At 42.0% G+C, this 18,807-nt stretch overlaps 1 protein-coding gene across 2 annotated transcripts in view; it reads left to right on the top strand.

The window, feature by feature from the left end:
* JAK2 (Janus kinase 2) overlaps window positions 1-18,807 on the top strand; it is an 81,040-nt gene that overhangs the window by 13,574 nt on the left and 48,659 nt on the right. The window contains exons 3-4 of one of the 2 annotated variants that reach the window (XM_083592921.1): window positions 12,824-13,705; window positions 17,147-17,395. In XM_083592921.1, the coding sequence (XP_083449047.1) occupies window positions 17,173-17,395 (223 nt within the window). In that variant the 5' untranslated portion in view covers window positions 12,824-13,705; window positions 17,147-17,172. The remainder of the gene's footprint in view (window positions 1-12,823; window positions 13,706-17,146; window positions 17,396-18,807) is intronic. The other variant, XM_083592920.1, reaches the window with a different exon arrangement.

Here is an 18,807-nt window from a genome sequence, read left to right on the forward strand (position 1 = left end):
AAGAGAACAAGAAGAACATATGTTTAAAGAAGATTGGAAAATATTTGTTGAATATATGGGGGGAAATCGTGTACACTTGAAAACGTTGGCAGCGTTCAGATAAACCCAACTGTGTAAACAAGTTTTGATGGATGTAATAATGGAATTCTGAATGGTTTCGTTTATGTAAAATATGCAGGGATTTATGATATGTAAAATCAACCATGGAAAGAGAAGAAGGCATAGGCATTTTAAGGTTGTTTAAATGAATGTTCTAAATTGTAAAACAGAAAATTTAATTAAATATATATATATATACAGTTAAAGTTAGTATAAGTAATGTCTTTGTGTGTGCACCTCATAGTTCCATGAAGGTACCTACCAAAAAAGTTGTTTTTAATTATGGAAACTTGGCAGCTGGGAGCACAGATTAGTAGTGTTAGCTCCTTTCATGCCTCTCTTTGGGGACACTCAATTAAAATTAATCTGAAAAATATATATAAATGCTGCATTTCTTCCTCCTTGCAATAAATGATCTTTCTGGCAGTCTTGGAACGTGCCATTTCTTAGGATATGAGATTTTACAGAATCCTACAGTTATAAATTTACCATAGCAGTTTCTTGCTCTGAGACCTTGTGTTGTGTTGTGATTTATTGTTCTTGAGGATGGTGAGCCTTCAAATGTAGCATTTTTGCTTTGTCAAATACCTTTCAGTGGTGCTGCTTTCTATACAGAACTCATTTTCTTTGGTACTGTACTCTGTATTTATAAGATAAGAGCAATGCTTATCTTGGTGGGGAGGTGAAGAGTGTATGCACTTATATAATTATATTGATATGGTCATAGAAAGTTTGCAATATTGCCTATTCTTAGCTGGCCTGGGAATGGCATTCTGACCACACAGTTCTCTGTATTTCTTCATAAGGTCTTCCAGTGTTTAAATTTCTCAGATATTTCTCTTGTCGAGAATAAGAAATCCGTATGCTTACAATGGGAATGGAATATATATATATATTTATTTCGTGCAAATATTTTTGTACAATTTTTCAAGTGTTTACAATCCCCCCCCCAAGTTTTATAAAACAAAAATATTTTAAAAGGAAACTAATGAAACGAAAGAGAAAAATCCTGGAAATATATCACATTCATAATTGGGTGTTGCATTACGTCATCTCAAATATTTTGGAGAATGTTCCACTAGTATTTGATAAACGTTAGAAAGAGTTAGAAATGAATCTAGCTCTTTGATACTGTACTTAACTCACAATGTCTTATCAGGCCTAGTTATTATGTATTCTCATTAGACCAAGCCTGTACAGTGGTACCTCAGGTTAAGAATTTAATTCGTTCTGGAGGTCCGTTCTTAACCTGAAACTGTTCTTAACCTGAAGCACCACTTTAGCTAATGGGGCCTCCCGCTGCCGCCGCGCCGCCAGAGCACGATTTCTGTTCTCATCCTGAAGCAAAGTTCTTAACCCGAGGTACTATTTCTGGGTTAGCGGAGTCTGTAACCTGAAGCGTATGTAACCTGACGTGTATGTAACCCGAGGTACCACTGTATAGTGGATTGGATTCTTCCACTTACTGAACGGGGCTTTTCTGCACCCGTCTTTCCATTACTGCTGTCTGAGCCCACTAAAAAGCTGTGGAAAGCAGTATAAGCGGCTACAGCAGGGAAATAAGGTTGTTGAAAAGCAGGGAAGCACAAAGCAAAAGCACCTTCAGCTCAGGGCAAGAGCAGCTTCGAATCTACCCTAATAAATACACCGCAGCCTTTCCATTGCACAAGCAGGAAACTCTCTTATAAGACACTCCAGAATTGACTTCCACAATTACCATTAAAGCCCCTTTAATGGTGTGTAGTTTTTATCATAAAATAGCAGAAGGAGGCTGAGATAAGGAACTGAAAGTAACTGTTTTTGTTTTACGGACTGAAATGCAAAGGAAAAAAAGGAACTGTGGAAGTGCTGCCATTTTATCATTCCAGCGATTTAGTTTATTTCCCTGCATCTGCATACTGGAGATTTATTTTATTTTTTAAGATCTTGGCTTTCTGCCCGCCTTGAGGTTGTTTTAAGGCATAGCCAGTTGGCCAAGGGGGTGAGGGGAGAGAATCCTAATTCCATTTCTTAATTGTTTGCAGAGACTTAGCCAGTGTACTTAGGATAGTTGCATAGCGAGCTGTAACTGATTATATTGGGTCAAGGCAGATTATTTTGGTGCGTGTTTGCCTGGCTAGGTCGGCTGACGTGGTTGTGATAAACTTGAAAAATGTACATTTTACTGCCAGTGGGAAGCAACAAGAACTTCTGTTCTCTTGCACCAAGGCTGCTGGTAATCGGGTTGGGAAACTTGATAACAAGGCTGTCCGTCAGCATCGTTTATGTACTCGGATAAAACATATATTATTAGTGCCTCAGAGAATCGCACTCTTGCTGTGGGCAAAGGAAATAGGCTGCCTCTATAAAAGGCTGTCTAATTCAGTTCAGAGTTGAAGCTGGCTGTTTAGAGTTGAAATTGGATTGTCGAGAGGAGAAGTGTTGAAAGTGTTCCAGGCCTCACTGATACATCTCACAGGCTTATTGGTGCATCATCAAGGAGACAAAGTTAGTGTTGAAAATATTCCTTGGAGGAAGAAACTACAGAAGACCGTTCTTTCAGACAATGTTGGCTATATAAAAAAGCAATTCAAAAACTGGCTTTGTATTCGTTTGCAGTTCTGACAAGTGGAAATCTGAAAAGGTCTGTGGTTATCGTAGGCTACAGCATAACCCAGGAACCAGAGCTATAAACTGGAGCATAATTCTTTTGTGATCTGTTTGGTTTTGCGGTGAAATAGATTCAGAGGTGGTTTTTAAGAAATGCCGAAGCTATATTGATATCTACAGTGACGTGCAACTTAAAACAATTAACCACATTGTAAATAGTATACAGTGAGGGAAATCCCACTATGAACTATTAATCGTTAAGCCACACTCTTTGCCATTGGAGTTTCTATTTAATATGTAAGAGGCTAACCCTTGTGGCAGGGATAAGGTTTTTTTTGTGTGTGTTAGGTAGCTCAGTACCGCCAGAAATTGCATTTGATGAGCCATTTGGCAAACTGGGGCACTAGCCCCTTTAAGGTATGCAATTTTGTGGAGTTGTTTGGCATTAATATATGCCTCTTTCATAAATTTATTTGTTACAAATATAAGCTGATCCACATGCCAGTTGAATCCTGTGGGGTAGGGGGAAACTGATTTGTTGAAAATAACTTATTTGTATGTTTTAAAGTTAAACAACTCAAACATTCAGAGCAGAGCAAGATTTAATGCTCTGCAACTTTTAGCTGTTTTGCAACTTTATTGTTTGCAAAAAAATAAAAGCACCTTTTTCCTTAAGATTTAAAACTCGAGGTTTTCATGCCGTGTAAAATTGAAAGAATGACTAAAATAGAGTCACTTTTTATTTAGTTGTTGCTATGGAGTGTTCTAGCTCCACATTGCTTCTATACGTGGGAACATCTGCCCTTTCCATTTTTGTGAAGCCTCTTTGATCTTTCCTTTCGTTCCTGTTAAGAGCTTGACGGCTTCTTTCTTCCTAACACATGCTGGTGTATTCCTGCTGTCATTCAGAGACTTGTGCATTGAACAAATCCATAGATCTTATCAAACGCTTGCTGCTGAATAATGCACCTTTGCTTGCCAGAAACTTGATTCTGAGTGACAACTTTGAGCTATTAATCATTTTTAAAGAAAATAGATATAGTTCTATGTTTTTAATTAAACACGGTTATTTTCATGACATGGGTAATGTATTTCTTTCCCTAGTCCTAACCTAAAGGATGTTTGAATTACTGTGACATATCAAGAGGCTTAATCCTCTATGTGTGTGCATGAAGCAATTTATATCAGAATATTAATTCTATACAGTATAATCCTAGTTAACATGATGACTAGAGGGGGAGAAAGAGAGAGTTGTAATGTGGTTATAAATTGACACATGTACTATATGGTTTCAGTGGCCAGGATCCTGACTAATTGTCCACAAATGGAAGAGCTACTTCGATCCAATGTACGATCCTAACAGTAGAAGAGGAGAGGCAGATTTCTCCCAATTTCTCCTTTCTCCCCTGCAGTCCCTCTTGCTGCTCAGAGGGCCCCCCATCCCTCTGAAGATGGTGGGGCAAAAAGGGCTTCAGAGGGAAGGGAGAATCAGTGAAGATTGTCACCCCAGCCTCCTCTTATGAGTGGAACTCTGCTCAGGGGATGCTCTTGCCAGGAGAAGCCTACGTAGGGTACATCAGGGATGCAGGTGACGCTGTGGTCTAAACCACTGAGCCTCTTGGGCTTCCCATTCAGAAGGTCAGCTCTGGAAGAATCAGGCTTTGTACCAAAGCACCCTAGCTCAGCTGAAAGAGCACTTAGACACGAAGGATCTTGGTGAGGTATCCAACTATCTTTCTCTGCAGGTAGACAAAGACCAGGCAGGAAATTTTCTGGTACACCAAATGCAGAAAATTGCTAATGTACTAACCAGGCTGAATTTGGTTGATGCAAATCCTGTGGACACACCAATGGTAACAGGTTACCAGGTAGATGGTACTGCTGAAGCATTTTCTGACACTTCACTGTACAGATGCATGCTCGGCAAACTGAATTTCATTGCTAGATGTTCAAGACCTGATATAGCTGTAAGCACTAATATGCTTAGCAGACATGCTAACAGTCCTACTGTTCAGGATTGGAAAGCTCTCGAGCGCATAGCACACTATCTGAAGGGCACTTTGCACTACAGACTGAGGTTCACGAGTCAGAAGACTGGAGGTCTTGAGATTTTTGCAGATGCTAGTTTTGGAAGTCACACCATGGATGGTACCAGCACTTCTGGAGTGTGCTACATGTACAACCACTGTCTGTTTGACTGGCTGTGCAAGAAGCAGATGACAGTAAGCCTAAATTCCTGTGAAGCAGAACTCAATGCCCTGTCATTTTCACTCCTGGATTGTGAATGATTGATGAAACTGTTTCAGGATGTCAGAGTCAAGGTGACATGTCCTTGATACAGGTGTATCAAGATAACAGATCCTGTTTGGCTTTGCTAACCTCAGAGAGTTGCAAGCAAAGAACCAAATACTTGCAGATAAAGTTACATCATTCAAGGGAATGTATCCAGAAAGGACTCATTCAGGTGTCCTACAAGCCAGGAAATGAAATTCCTGCAGATCTGTTGTCTAAGGTTGTTAACACAGAACGACTTAAGGTTTATGTACAGCGGTTGCAGTTGGGTCGAAATATGTTGACACAGGTTACATGGAAAGGGGGAGGATTTTGGGATGTTCCGTTCCACCTTAAGAAATGATTGTTGTGTGTCACATGCCTGTTTACACTCCAGCACAGCTTGCTGGGAACTTCCATTTCTGTATAGCTTTTGCTTAGGCTGTCTTGCTTTGGACACAAAGGAGATCGGACATGTTTCCTCTATCCTGATGTATGCTGAATAAACTGCTTGTAAATATGCTCACACAGCCTCTCCTGCCACTTCTGTTTGCACGTTATTTCTGCTGAGTAGAGCGTGCCCTAGCTTTTGAAGTTCAGGTCACTGATTCAAGGACTGGAGTTTGTCCGGTACACCAGCCGGTGGGATGGAGCCAGCTGGGGGACTGCCAATTGCCCCTGCTTCCTTGGTTGTATGCCAGCAAGCGGTTCAAATCCTGGCAACCAGGTGAGCTCCCGTTGCTCTGTCCCAGCTCCTTCCGGCTTAGCAGTTCGAAGGCACGCCAGTGCAAGTAGATAAATAGGTACCACTGTGGCGGGAAGGTAAGCAGCGTTTCCATGCGCTCTGGTTTCCGTCATGGTGTTCCATTGTGCCAGAAGCGGTTTAGTCCTGCTGGCCACATGACCCGGAAAGCTGTCTGTGGACAAACACCAACTCCCTTGGCCTAAAAGCGAGACGCGCGCCGCAACCCCATAGTCGCCTTTGACTGGACTTAACCATCCAGGGGTCCTTTACCTTTTACTTAGGGTACAATACATTCTGTTTGCCTTAGGTCCACATGTTTTTAATCTTAAACCTACTGATTTATTTTTTAAAAAAATCTGGTTAACAACTTGGGCACATGGGTATTATTAATTTTTTTGTACTGCTCTTTGCATCTCTTGGTGGGTGCACACCCTGTGCTTTGCATAGCTAACCTTCGTCATGTCGTTCCCTTCCACCAGATGCATACTGTTGCAGGCTATATCATTCTGGTACAGTACCGTAGCTAAAGATACAGTTGTAGGCTTAGTTTGAAATAGCACTTTCTGCTGTTTTCACTAGAATACATGTCTTTTGACTGGATTCGCTGGAATCTATCTGCAGTGGCCTTTTCATGCATGCAAGGCAGTTAAGAGTTGAAGGATACATACGCGACCTCTCCCTTCCTTTCAACTCAGTGGTTATAAGGTCGGCAGATTAGGTTAAGAGTTCATGTTCTTCATTACCACTTGCCTTGCACAAATACTCTTTCCTCTCCCTGTTTTAACTGGGGAAATACTCTTACTTAAGTTGCTTCACCTTGTTCAGTAGGTGTGGTTTCTTTTTTAGAATTGCACTGTGCAGTCTAAAGTCACAAATTCAAGTACAGATCAGCTTGCCTAGACAGCAGTTTTCAAAATTAGCCAGGCATCAGGCACATCTTGCACCTGCCTATCAGCTGCTTGCAACCAAATGAATATATCTGGGTTCCAGGAGGGCACCTAACCATAGCTGTCAACTTTTCCCTTTTTAAAAGGGAAATTCCCTTATTCCAAATAGGATTCCTCGCAACAAAAGGGAAAAGTTGACAGCTATGCACCTAACATGTCCACGATCTGGAGTTTCATGCCTGGGGAATCATTGGACCTGGACTGTTTGCACACACTAATACCACATCCTGTAGAATTCTGTCAGTTAGATTTTATCTGCACAATCCGAATGAATTTCAGGAACCAAAAGGCTTTTTCTGAGCAGGAGCAGTGAATGACATTATAATTAGTTGCTGTAGCTTGTCTTCACTTACCCCACTCTACTGCCCTGCTCACAGTTGGGGGGGAGGAATTCACGTTATGAATGGCCAGTGTCACCATTAAGAAAATGAGGTCGGAATAGGCCAGTGTGTATGTGGACTGCCCCTGCTTCAAGTGACTTTTCTTCTTGAAGTTCTCAAAGCTCTTAAACTAGCTCAAGGTTGTCCTCTGAACTAGCAGGATGTTTAACTCATAGTCACAGTCAGTCCATCATTTGGAAGATAAAACTTTAGAGCCGTCTTGCCCCAAAATAGCAACTAGACATTGCGTTTCACTGATTATAACTTTGGTTTAAGGACCCATTTGGCGCCTAGCTTACATATCTTGAGTTTCTAATGCTGGCTCTGAGGAAGGGAAGCATAAAACCAACCAAAGAGCAAGAGTTACGGTGTTACATGGAAATGTATACAAGTCTTGCCAACCATTTTTTCCCCAGTTAAAAAGCGGTGTCAGGAGATTAAAGGTGCAACACAAACTTGGAGCTGGGACTTGTGTCTCTATGGACCATGGAGAACAGATCAAGTGGTCAGTCTGCTAACAGCAATCCTGTGCTCAAATCAGTGCTGGACAAGGAATGAACGGCTTTTCCCTACACCAGAGGTTTTCAACCTTTTTGGGTCCACGGCTCCCTTGACCAACTACATTCTTTCTGCGGCACCCCTGTGGTGCTCAGGAGCCCAGTTGTGTCACCCTTTGCCTGCAGAACTGACAGCCTCTCAGCCTTTTTCAAACACCTACCCCTTGTGGAGTGTTCCCTCAGCCTCCTCTCCCCTTGGGAGTCCTCTGGGCAGCCACAGGGGCCACTCCTGGTCTCTGAACTGCCTCCCCCTGCCCCAAAGAAAAGTGCCTTCTCCCATTGCCCATAGGGGCCTGGGAAGCACCCCTTGGCCAGCGCCAGAGCCACCATTCGCCTGTGGAGCTTGTAGCAAGGGCTGCTGCAACAAACAGCTGTGTGGCGGCGCGGCGGCGGCAGCAGGAGGCCCCATTAGCTAAAGTGGTGCTTCAGGTTAAGAACAGTTTCAGATTAAGTATGGACCTCCAGAACGAATTAAGTACTTAACCCGAGGTACCACTGTATTGTATACAATATTGTGGCAATATTGCCCAAATGGAAGCCACAATAAATATAGTTTGTATGGTTTTATTGAGGTCTTGTACAACTGCATGTCGAATTAGTTGATGAAGAGTGGGCCACCAGATTATGAACTTAACTCTGCTCTGCTCTTTTGGGTATAGTCAATGAGCCAATTCTGAACTGGAAAATGTTCTGCTTGCCACAGCCGTTTCTTTCACAACACGAAGAAGGTAATCTCTTTTATAAAGACAGATAGCCAAAATGAGTTCAATGCCCTTTCGTTTTAAGCTGGAGCAACCGTATGTTGATTGGCGTTGTCTGTGCTGATGTTTACTCTTGTCGGACTTTTGCCTAAGCCAAGTCTCCTTACCTCTGGAAGGACATGGTGACACAGTAGATAACTGTGGCCTTTTGAGTTGGTTGCTGCTTCCTCCCACCCCTCTCTTTTTCTCCCAAATTCAGAATGGGCGGGCACCGTGCCCTCTGTGTGTGTCAATACAGCTGCCATTTTGCCCTTGGACGTTGGAAGACAGGTCATTAAACTATGTCTTGCTTCTTAACTTTTAAAGTGAGAGCTGATGTGGGCAGCTGCCATGGAGCTACACTGGTACATTCACAATGGCTGCCTGTATGGCCTCATCCTTTCCTGCCCACTAAAGGGCTGCTGAGAGAGGGAGAAAGCTGCAAGTATAGTGCTATGGCAGCTGGCATCTCTAGAGATGGGTGCCAACCATAGCTCTTTGGCAGCAGGTGCAAACAGAAAGGCAAAAGAGAAGGGATGTTTTCCCACTTGATTGGTCCAACATAAAAACCAGCTGAGGCGGCCTAGAATAGCAACAACCTTTTTTGCTACTGCTGCATCACACTGTTGACTCACGTTAAGCTTGTGGTTCACCAAGACCCCAAGATCCTTTTCACATGTACTGCTAGCAAGCCAAATGTCCCCCATCCTATATTTGTGCACCTGGTTCTTCCTGACTAAGCGCAGAACCTTACATTTGTCCATATTGAAATTCATTTTGTTAGCTTGGGCCCAGTTCTCCAATCTGTTAAGGTGATTTTGAATCCTGATTTTTGCCTTTTGTGGCATTAGCTACCCCTCCTAGTTTGGTGTCATCTGCAAATTTGATGAGCATCCCCTCAATCCCTTCATCCAAATAGTTTATAAAGACATTGAACCCAACAGCATGACCCAGCTCTGCTCCATCCTGAAACAAACGAGAACTTTGGGCTTCTACCAGCCCTTATGCTATCTCCATGTTGGTGGTAATAGAGGCGCTTAGCTGCCTGCACTGTTCAGAAATGGTTTGAGGTATTGGTGAGCGTGAAGCTACACTACAGGGTATCAAGAAAGTGGTTTGTGCCACTGAGACTTTAGTGAAAGGGAAATGGACTTGGAATCTTGTTTCCTCTCAAGGATAAAGTATGATGGCCAAATGGTGTATCGCTCTGGAAATACTTCATATAGTAAATGTAAACTTAAGATGTTAAATATTGTCGATGTGGTTTGAGTCCTGGAAACTCTGTCCAAATATACTGGCCGTGTAACAAAGCAAATGAATTTTGGTCTCGAACGAGGAACAGAATAGAGAGAAAAACAATTTGCTCCAGGTCCTGTTTTATTCTGATTAGCCAGTATCAAAAAGCACCTTAGCAGCAAACAGAACTAATATCCTATATCAGGGATGTCCAACCGGTCAATCGCGATCTAGATTACTTCCAGTTCACTGGGTAGATCACTGCCAGTTTTTTTATAGTGGGAGTAGATCGCAGTCTCTTGGAAGTTGGACGTGCCAGTCCTATATAATTGTTGCTGTGAGGTGTTAGGCAAAACCTTGATAAGTCTTCAACCAACTCATAACAGAATGGGAAACAGAAATGTCTGAACACACAACCATGGCAAAGCTTACAGACTTATTTCAGGGTGAAAGAAGGAAGACAGGGGTTTAATATATTTAGACAGAATTGGACAATGTTCATGGAATATCGGTGTAATTTAAGATGTGTTCTCAACTTCCAAAATATTTATTCGAGGTGATTTAGGATTGTTTCCAATGCTTCCTGTGCGTGAGCAGAATGGATTTTTACTTATTTGGGTGTGATTCGTGCTCTGCACCCTGAAGTGGTTTGGCCCAAGACGCCGGTTAATATTGGTGGGAACTGGGCCCTAAGAGTGAAGCATGATGCTAAGTATGGGAACAATGCAAAATGAGTTTTTTTGCACAGATGCAGGCGGAAAGAGGAAGTTAGGAGAAAGGGTAATGAGAGGTTTTGGGGGGTGTATGAGAGAGAAAGCAGGGCAGGGAAGGAAATCCACTATCCCAAGGCTCAGAGAGCAGTGCTCAGCCATTTTTGGTTTCAATTTTAGTTTCTCATTTTCCCAGACTTCCCTCAGTTCTCCCTCCACCTCATCTTTAGCTTTGGTTCAGCACCTTAGAAAGACACTAAAGTGAGGCTTCTTATAGCCACAAGTCCCAGCAGACCCCTGATAATAGGAATGTACAGGAACTCTTCCGAAATGGATGGTGTGATTGACATTGTGCTGGAAGCATCTCAAGCATCTGGTGGTGATAACGAGGCAAGTTTTGCTGGGGATTATTTTACGGCTTTCGAGTCCGTTTGCTGCTTTTCGGCCGTTGTGTTTTAAAGTAGGAGTTGATCTGAAGCTGCAAAATAAACAGTCTATTGTGATTGAACATCTAAGAGTGACCGAAGTTACTGTTCCGGTGATTGCAGAAACTGGACCTTGTGGTTTTGATTTGCTGTTGTAATTTTGTTGCAGGGCTGAAGAAGGAAGGGTTCAGCTTGCACAACAAAGCTATTCCGGTGGAGGCAGAGCAATTGCGTCCATTTTAGCACATGGCTTTCCATGAAATAACTTGCAGATCTATGATCACGGAGATTAAAGCATTTCCCCCTCCTGAATGGACCTCTTTTGCTCTGTTCCTGAAGGAATAGACTTTCACTGCTACTGCAAGAGGCAGCAGCCCTACCCAACTCAAGTATTACAAATCTCTTTCTGAATGTGATCTTCCAAAGTAAGGGCTAAGGGTAGAGTGGGGAACCTGTGGCCATTCAAATGTTCTTGGACTACAAGTCCCATCAGGCTCAGCCAGCATGACTATTGGTCTGGAATGAGATGAGATGAGTTGTAATCCAGCAACATGTTAATCCAGCAACATGTTCCCCACCTGTGCACTAAGGAGGCCTCTTCCTGGTTGCATGTTAAAGTGTGAGAGGAAGTCCTGACTTGTTTTTTCTCAATAAAAGCAGCTTCAAGAAGGGTGCAGATTTGAGCACAGGATTGCTGTTGGCAGATTGGCCACTTGATCTGTTCTCCATGGTCCAGTTTTCTCCTCCCAATTCTGTTCCAGCTTGAATCAGCAAATGCAGAGACACAGGTCCCAACTCCAAGTTTGTGTTGCACCTTTAATCTCCTGACACCGCTTTCTAACTGGGGGGGAAATGGTTGGCAAGACTTGTGTACATTTGCATGTAACACCGTGACTCTTGCTCTTTGGTTGGTTTTATGCTTCTCTTCCTCAAAGCCTTAGAGCCAGCGTTAGAAACTCACATATTTAAGCTAGGTGGCAAATGGCTCCTTAAACCCAAGGTTTCAGTCACCCAAACGGAATGTCTAGTTGCCATTTTGGGGCAAGATGGCTCCAGTGTCTTATTTTTCAAATGAATGACTGGGATTGATTCTCTAAACATCTGGTTAGTTCAGAGGACAACCTTGAGCTAGTTTAAGAGCTTTGAGAACTTCAAGAAGAAAAGTCACTTGAAGCAGAGACAGTCCACATATATACTGGCCTATTCCGACCTCATTACATGGGAATATTTTTCACAACTGTGAGCAGGGCAGTGGGGTGGTGTAAGTGAAGTCAAGCAACAGCAATGAATTATAATGTCATTCACTGCTCCTGCTTAGAAAAAAGCATTTTGGTTCCTGAAATTCATTCGGATTGTGCAGATAAAATATAAGCCCAGGCATCTTCACTTGGTCTCAAGTGGCTGATAGGTGCAAAACGCGCTTGGTGCCTGGCTAATTTCGAACACTGCTTAGTGCAGGGGAACATTTTGCCTACGTGGGCTCGATCCTTATCAGACCCTAGTCAGTGGGGGCAGATTTTACAAGTAGATCTGGACCAGAAGTCAGGACTTAAGAGGTTGCCAAGAGTTCCCATGGGGAACATTTTCGCACCGCCAATCCATCTGCTAGGGCCAATGCCTGTTGTCCTTTGCCAATGCACAGTTAGGAATCTACTTTAAGGCTTCCAATTGTGCAATGACAACTGCATCTGTACCTGCCCAGTACCAGATGCATCACATATGCTGAAACGTGTGGGGCAGGTAAGCATCGTTTGGGGAATGCAGCCTTGCAGACAATGTTTAAATCCCTGCCAGTTTGACTTGCAAGCCAAAGTTTTCCCACCTGTACTGTAGAGTCTAATAAGCTCAAGGTGATATGTTAACCTGCCTCCTAGGATAAGGCTATTACTGGTGATATTGACTTGCAACATCCATGCCTTTAAATAGTGCAATTTGATCACAAATGCAATGTATGTTTGAGAAGAGAGAAAAGAAGGGAATTGTAGAAACACTAAGCAGAATGAGCTGTCTTACAATGTATTTTGTTAAAATTGCTTTTTTATGATTATGGGCAGAGCTTTATTTGTTTTTTTTTTTTTGCTCCATTATAACAGATTGTGTGCAATCTTATCTTTTTCTCCATAGGCTTCACCTGGCCTGCAAGACATTGTTAGGTTTACAGCTTAAATGAAGCACTTTAGCACTATGCAAGTTCATAAATGTACTTTAAACCTTCCCGAAAAAGACACCCCAAATCATTAACTTTTCTGCTCAGTGACCTGTTCCCAGCTTTGTTTGTTTACTAGAAAAACCAAGAACAAACAGTGACTGCATTCTGACATTGTGTATTTACTTTACCAAAATAAACTCCAGGCGAATTCATAATCTGAAGATAAATGAGCAAATAACAGCTTGTTTGGTTTGGATGCAAAGATGGCTGGACTACTTTTGCATAGCTGGCCAAAGTCTTTGTGAGCTAATATATATCAAAACTCCCCGTGAAAGGTCTTTTATGACTTCTGGGATGACTGCAGCAGTAATACTTGCTGCCTTTTGAAAACCAGAAGGCCACAACCCTACCCTTGAGATCGTGTGCTCAGATCACGTGTACAAGTTTTTTGTATATACAGATCGTACAGTCTGGGCAACGAAAGGTCATGGCTGTGTACAGTCAGCATAACCTCCCCAGTGTGCTGGCAGAACATGGTTGTGTTGTGAATTGACGTGGCATAGAATTTGTGCTGTGACTGTGTCTCCGTCCCTATTTTGGCTACTCTGCCTCTGTATTTTCTCTGGCAGAGCAGCTGTGTTGATCCCTACAGCACGTTGGAGACTTCTGATCTGCTGGTAGAATATATTGCGTTCCGCCGCCATAGCAGAGCTTCTGCCGAGAACCTAGAACTCTTCGGCTGATGCAAATTCAAGGTTAAGATTGCACTCTGATATTTAACTTGCATCAGTTTTAAATTCAACCTTTCTGTGTGGAGATTTGAAAAGACGATTCTGCCGGCAAAATTTCAAAATACGGTATACATTTTGGAATGAATACTCTTCTTTCAAAACCAAATGTTAAGTGTAAATACAATATTATAAACTTGAAATTGGTCTTGGAGAATGGAATAGTTTTGCATTAACAGTTTCTTTTCAGTTCAGTTGTAATAGGAGGAAGACTAAAATCTTGCTTGCTAACATTCTGTCGATTCAGTGAAATGCAGACTCTGTTCTTACCCTTATAAGAAACCAAGTGTTTACACTAGCAATGAATGCTCCCTCTTCGCTGCTGCCTCCTCCTACTTTTTTTCTTCTTCCTTTTTCACATGCTGTTTACTTTCAGAGCCCTGGCTTGTGTTTGCGGTTTTCCATTTTCTGTCAAGCTGCATATGTAGAGATAAAAGTGATCTTCGTTCTGCAAGTTGTCTTATATCTGTTTTACGGACTATCTGCCTTTTTCAGATACATAGCTGCGGAAAACACTTAGGGCCACTCAGAGCAAAATAAACTAACATGAAAAAGTCTTGTGTTTTACAACTTAGTGTTCAAGAACATAGGTTCTTCATGGTGGTGAAACGATATTTTCTCATTATGATTTGACAATATGCCAGTAACAAAATATGCAATAATTTACTGACCAGTGAAGTTAAAAAATAAAAAAAATCTTCAGTTCTTTGGGCAATTTATTTTCACCACCATTTAAAGGAAAGGTAGGGGAAGGGATATTTTGACTATGTCTGAAGTAGTAGTTCTTTTTAAGGATAACTCTGGTTTTGTTTTGTTTTAAAATATTTTTATTAACCAATTTTCACATAACAATTTGTCAATCCTCTTAATCAATTACATTATTTTTCCCCTCCCCCCAACCCTCCCTCTCCCCATCACCAAGGACTTCCCTCAGCTACCCTCCCTGATTTCTTTACATACATTGTTTTCTGCATGCTGTAAAATTGTACATATCCTTACTTTATCTATCATATGTTCAGCTAATACATTTGTGAATGTTTATTCAAAACCTGCCACAACAATTCATTTTGTTGTCTTTTTAGATAGTTTGTAAAAAGTTCCCATTCTTCCTTGAAGTCACCGTTGTCCTTTTCACGCAGCTTATATGTCAGTTTGGCCAATTCCGCACAGCTCATCAATTTTGCTTGCCACAGTTCTATCGTTGGGATTTCCTCGTTCTTCCATCGTTGTGCTAACAAGACTCTTGCCGCTGTTGTAGCATGCATAAATAAGTTCTTTACTTTTATTGGCAGGTCTTGTCCTACAATAGGATGACTCTGGTTTTTATTTAGTTTCTTGTGGCAGTCTTCTTCTTCTTCTTCGTCTTCTTCTTCTTCTTCTTCTTCTTCTTCTTCTTCTTCTTCTTCTTCTTCTTCCACGCACACACAACTCAGTCCCTGCTGTGCCTACGTAAGCCCTGCCATCAGTTCTGATAGCTGAGTGGAACCATATTCTGAGGCAGTATGAGATGCTTGGGAACATTGGTGAATGTTGTTCTGCCCCCACCTCCGTGCTTGCAGTGTTTCTGCCGCTTAAATACTGAACTAACCCGCCCCCCCCCCGTTAAATATAGTTTAGGCAATATTGTAGTGAGCTCACTAAATCATCGTGCTGTTATAAGCACCAAGATGCTACTCCATTTCACAGCTTCATAGAACTCCTGAAGTTTACGTTGCAAATGCCTCAAACTTTGGCAGATTGCTCAGTATCTGACTATTCAGATGTAGTTTAGTTGCTTAACCATTCTTTTGAGAACTCAAATACTGATTGAAGGGAAGATTTGAGTACAATATATATGTATCATATCAGTTAATGAAGGATGTACACTGGTTTTTAACGGGGCTTACTTACTTTTTTAAAGAACACAAAAGCAGGAGCCTAATCCTTTCCTACTTGCTTCTGTAGTTTATAAGGAAGGAGGTCTTTGTTAAAATGACAAAGTGAGCCTGCCAGAAATCCCTACTCGAATTGTTTAGATTAAATTTCCCTTTGATAGTTTCACTTATTTTGAATCCTACAGATTTATCCCATTAGACATACAAAATATCTCCAGATTTCAAGAAAGAGCAGTCAGGGAAATGTGTTGACCTTTGGGATGTTATATAGACTCTCCAAAAGAATTACAAAAATGTAAGATAATGCTAGAGCACCATTGCAATCTTAGTTTAACCCACTTATCAAGTTATAGTACTTTAATTGAATGTCCTTTTTCTGAGGATCTGCTTTTAACCGTTTTTTGCGGGTTTTTCTTTTTCTTTCTTTTTTTTACGTTTGTGCAACTAACGTCTTGAGGATTAAGATTCTTGTTGAAAGATGAATTTGGAAGTTTTCTGGGGAGGAAACTACAAATCATTTCTCTGTGCTTTCTGAGGGAAATAAGAAAAGCTGATATCAAAGGGGAAATGTTTCCTTGGTCCCAAGATTAAATAACAGTGGTGATGATGATCATAATAATAATGATAATAATAATAATAATGTGGACAACTAAATAATCAGGATTTTGCCAGCTTTGAAAACAACAGAAAGCATAGCTTAGTATGGTATGTAGTAATAAAGAATACAGAAACACATTTCAGTGGTTTTGTAAAAGTTCTTTGGGGGTTTTTCGGGGTATGTGTGTGTTTGTTTTTTGCAATAGAGTTGTCTAAATTGAGGAAGTTAAGCCAAAGAGGATCTAAACCTGGGTGCTATTTTTGTCTGGGCTACCTTTTTAATGCAGAAATGAAACTTCTGAATCTGGAAATTTTGTTAAGTAGAATGAGCTTGTTCAGGAAGTGGAGAATAAGAATTCCCTTAACTTTCCGCAAGTTGGCACGACCAGAGCTTGCACCTCTTCAACAAACAGCAGTGGTCTGTCTTGGTTTGTTTTACCATTTCTCCACCATGACTTTCAGAAGTTGCTTCTACAGCACTGTGGGATGAGAGTTCTAGAACAGATTCTAAAAGAAGGCACTGTTTCCACTAAGTGGTTTCAGAAAGCCACTTCAGGATTTGAATGGATGGTATTAAGCAACGCCTTCAACGGTGCTCTCGGTTTGCTTGCAGAATTCTTGAATTTTTGAAAACAAGTGAGTGATGTCAGGTTTTCAACATTGCAGTGTATCGCCAGCCAAACATCACGGCGAGATTCCAGGTGAAACTGCCGCAGCTCTCATTGTGGGAGCTGAGGTGCTTTCATGCCAGCGCCTTGCAGGCTGTGGCCAATACAGCTGGCCCCAGCGTGCTGCTCAACCGGGGGGCAGAAAGCCTTGTGCTAGTCCCCATTTCTCCTCCTAACCTACCTCACAGGGTTGTTGTGAGGATGAAACTTCCGGGGGGGGGGGAGGAGAAGGAGTTTTGGAACTTGTTGTAGAGAAAGGCTGGGGGGGGGAGAACCCCCAAATCTTCACTGTCATTCCAAATCAATGCAGCGTACTCTATATCTTCTTTAAAAATCTAACTGACATTTTTTTCTTTGTGGATTTCTTTCAGGCCAAAGCTGTGAACCTTAGAATGTCATGATGGCTTGCCTTACGGTGACAGAAATGGAAGGCCCGGCCTCATCTACTCTTCACCAGAATGGTGGCGTCCTTGGGAATGCGGCTGTTTCCACGCACACAGAGCCTCTGCTTCGAGTTTACTTGTATCATTCCCAAGGAAAGATGGATGGCGATTATCTACAGTTTCCAGCAGGAGAGTACGTTGCAGAAGAGATCTGTGTTGCTGCTTGTAAAGCCTGTGGTAAGATCACACCCCCTGTTTTCTGACTGACGGAACTGTTTCGGCCTCACTTTTCTGGGATTTGGCAAGAAAACACAGATCAGAATGGCACTTTGTGGCTCAGACAGCCCCAGCAATGTTCCTTCAGTGCTTTGCAATCAAATGTTTGAAGGAGTGTCCCAGGGACTGTTGGAACAGCTGTGTACTGCACCTCGAAGCCTTGACAGTTGAGGCTTCAGAGAGCAGTTCTGGAAGGGAGAAGTGGTTTGATGGGAGTGTGCTTGCTCCAGCACAGGAACGGTCGTTTAAGTTCCAGATTATTCCTTTGCAGCCCCACCCTTACCCACATCTGACATCCTCAAGTTTGACCAACAGCCTGGAGGTTCACCCATGGTTTAGTGTCATGCGAATGAGTCTTGGGGTCCCTCCTCTGCTTCCCCCCATTAACCACTGTTTAGAATTGCCAGAACACTAAACTGTACTCACTCTTAACTACTATTGAAACAAGCTAGCTTCATGAAACATAGCTTGAAAAAAGCATAGTTAAGACTAACTGGGTTGTCCACGTTTGGACGTAACTCAAACCTGAAGTTAGTTAATATGGTCTCCTTCTGACTAGAGGGGGAGCATACTTCACATAATGCTGGCATGTTCACATAATGCTCAACCATAGTTTAACATTTCACCTAAACAAGGCTTTTGTTGGTGTGAGAAAAAGAACGGAACCTGCGGCTGATGCTCGCACCTTCCTGTTCGTCTCGGAAGCTGCGGTTGTCTTTTGAAACCGTAGGTTCCTCTTCACTCAAGCTGCCCCTGATATTCTCTGACTAGACAAAGGAAGCTCTTGCTGAACCAAATGGAAAAAAGGTGCTTTCAAAAGAGACCCAAAACTTGGATGATATCTTGATGGTGTAGGTGATAAGTCACCAGTCCTTCTTGCTCCTCTGGCAATTTTAGGATTTCAAACATCCAATTAAGAATTTGCATCCATGCCCAGAGGCTGCACATTTTTCTTGGGAAGACTTGGGAAGGAAAACTGTTCAGTGTAACAGAAATCTTAGTGTCATTAATGTCATTAAAATAAATCAAGTCTGTTTTGTGGAATTGGAGAATAGTTTGGTTCCATATTTTTAAGCTGCTAGTGTCATCTAAGATTGTCCATTGCTAACTGTTGGAATTCGATTAATAACAATATCTGCTGGTGTATACTTTCTGGTGACAACTCCTGCATGGGCTGTTCCTTTTTTATCTCTACCAAGTATTTCTATTATTGAAGTAAATACTGTACTTAGTGCTTAAGCTGGAGTGCTCAATTTTAAAAAATTACTAGGAAGGTAATTGCAAGGCCATATGCGTTGTATCCTGGGGTATAGGGGAGCTTTCTGGTGTAGTCTCAGAAGTTCTGCCATCCTGGAGAATGGGAAAGGTGCCGC

The sequence above is a fragment of the Podarcis filfolensis genome, assembly GCF_964270895.1.
Source record: "Podarcis filfolensis genome assembly, chromosome: 17".
NCBI classification, from domain to species: domain Eukaryota; kingdom Metazoa; phylum Chordata; class Lepidosauria; order Squamata; family Lacertidae; genus Podarcis; species Podarcis filfolensis.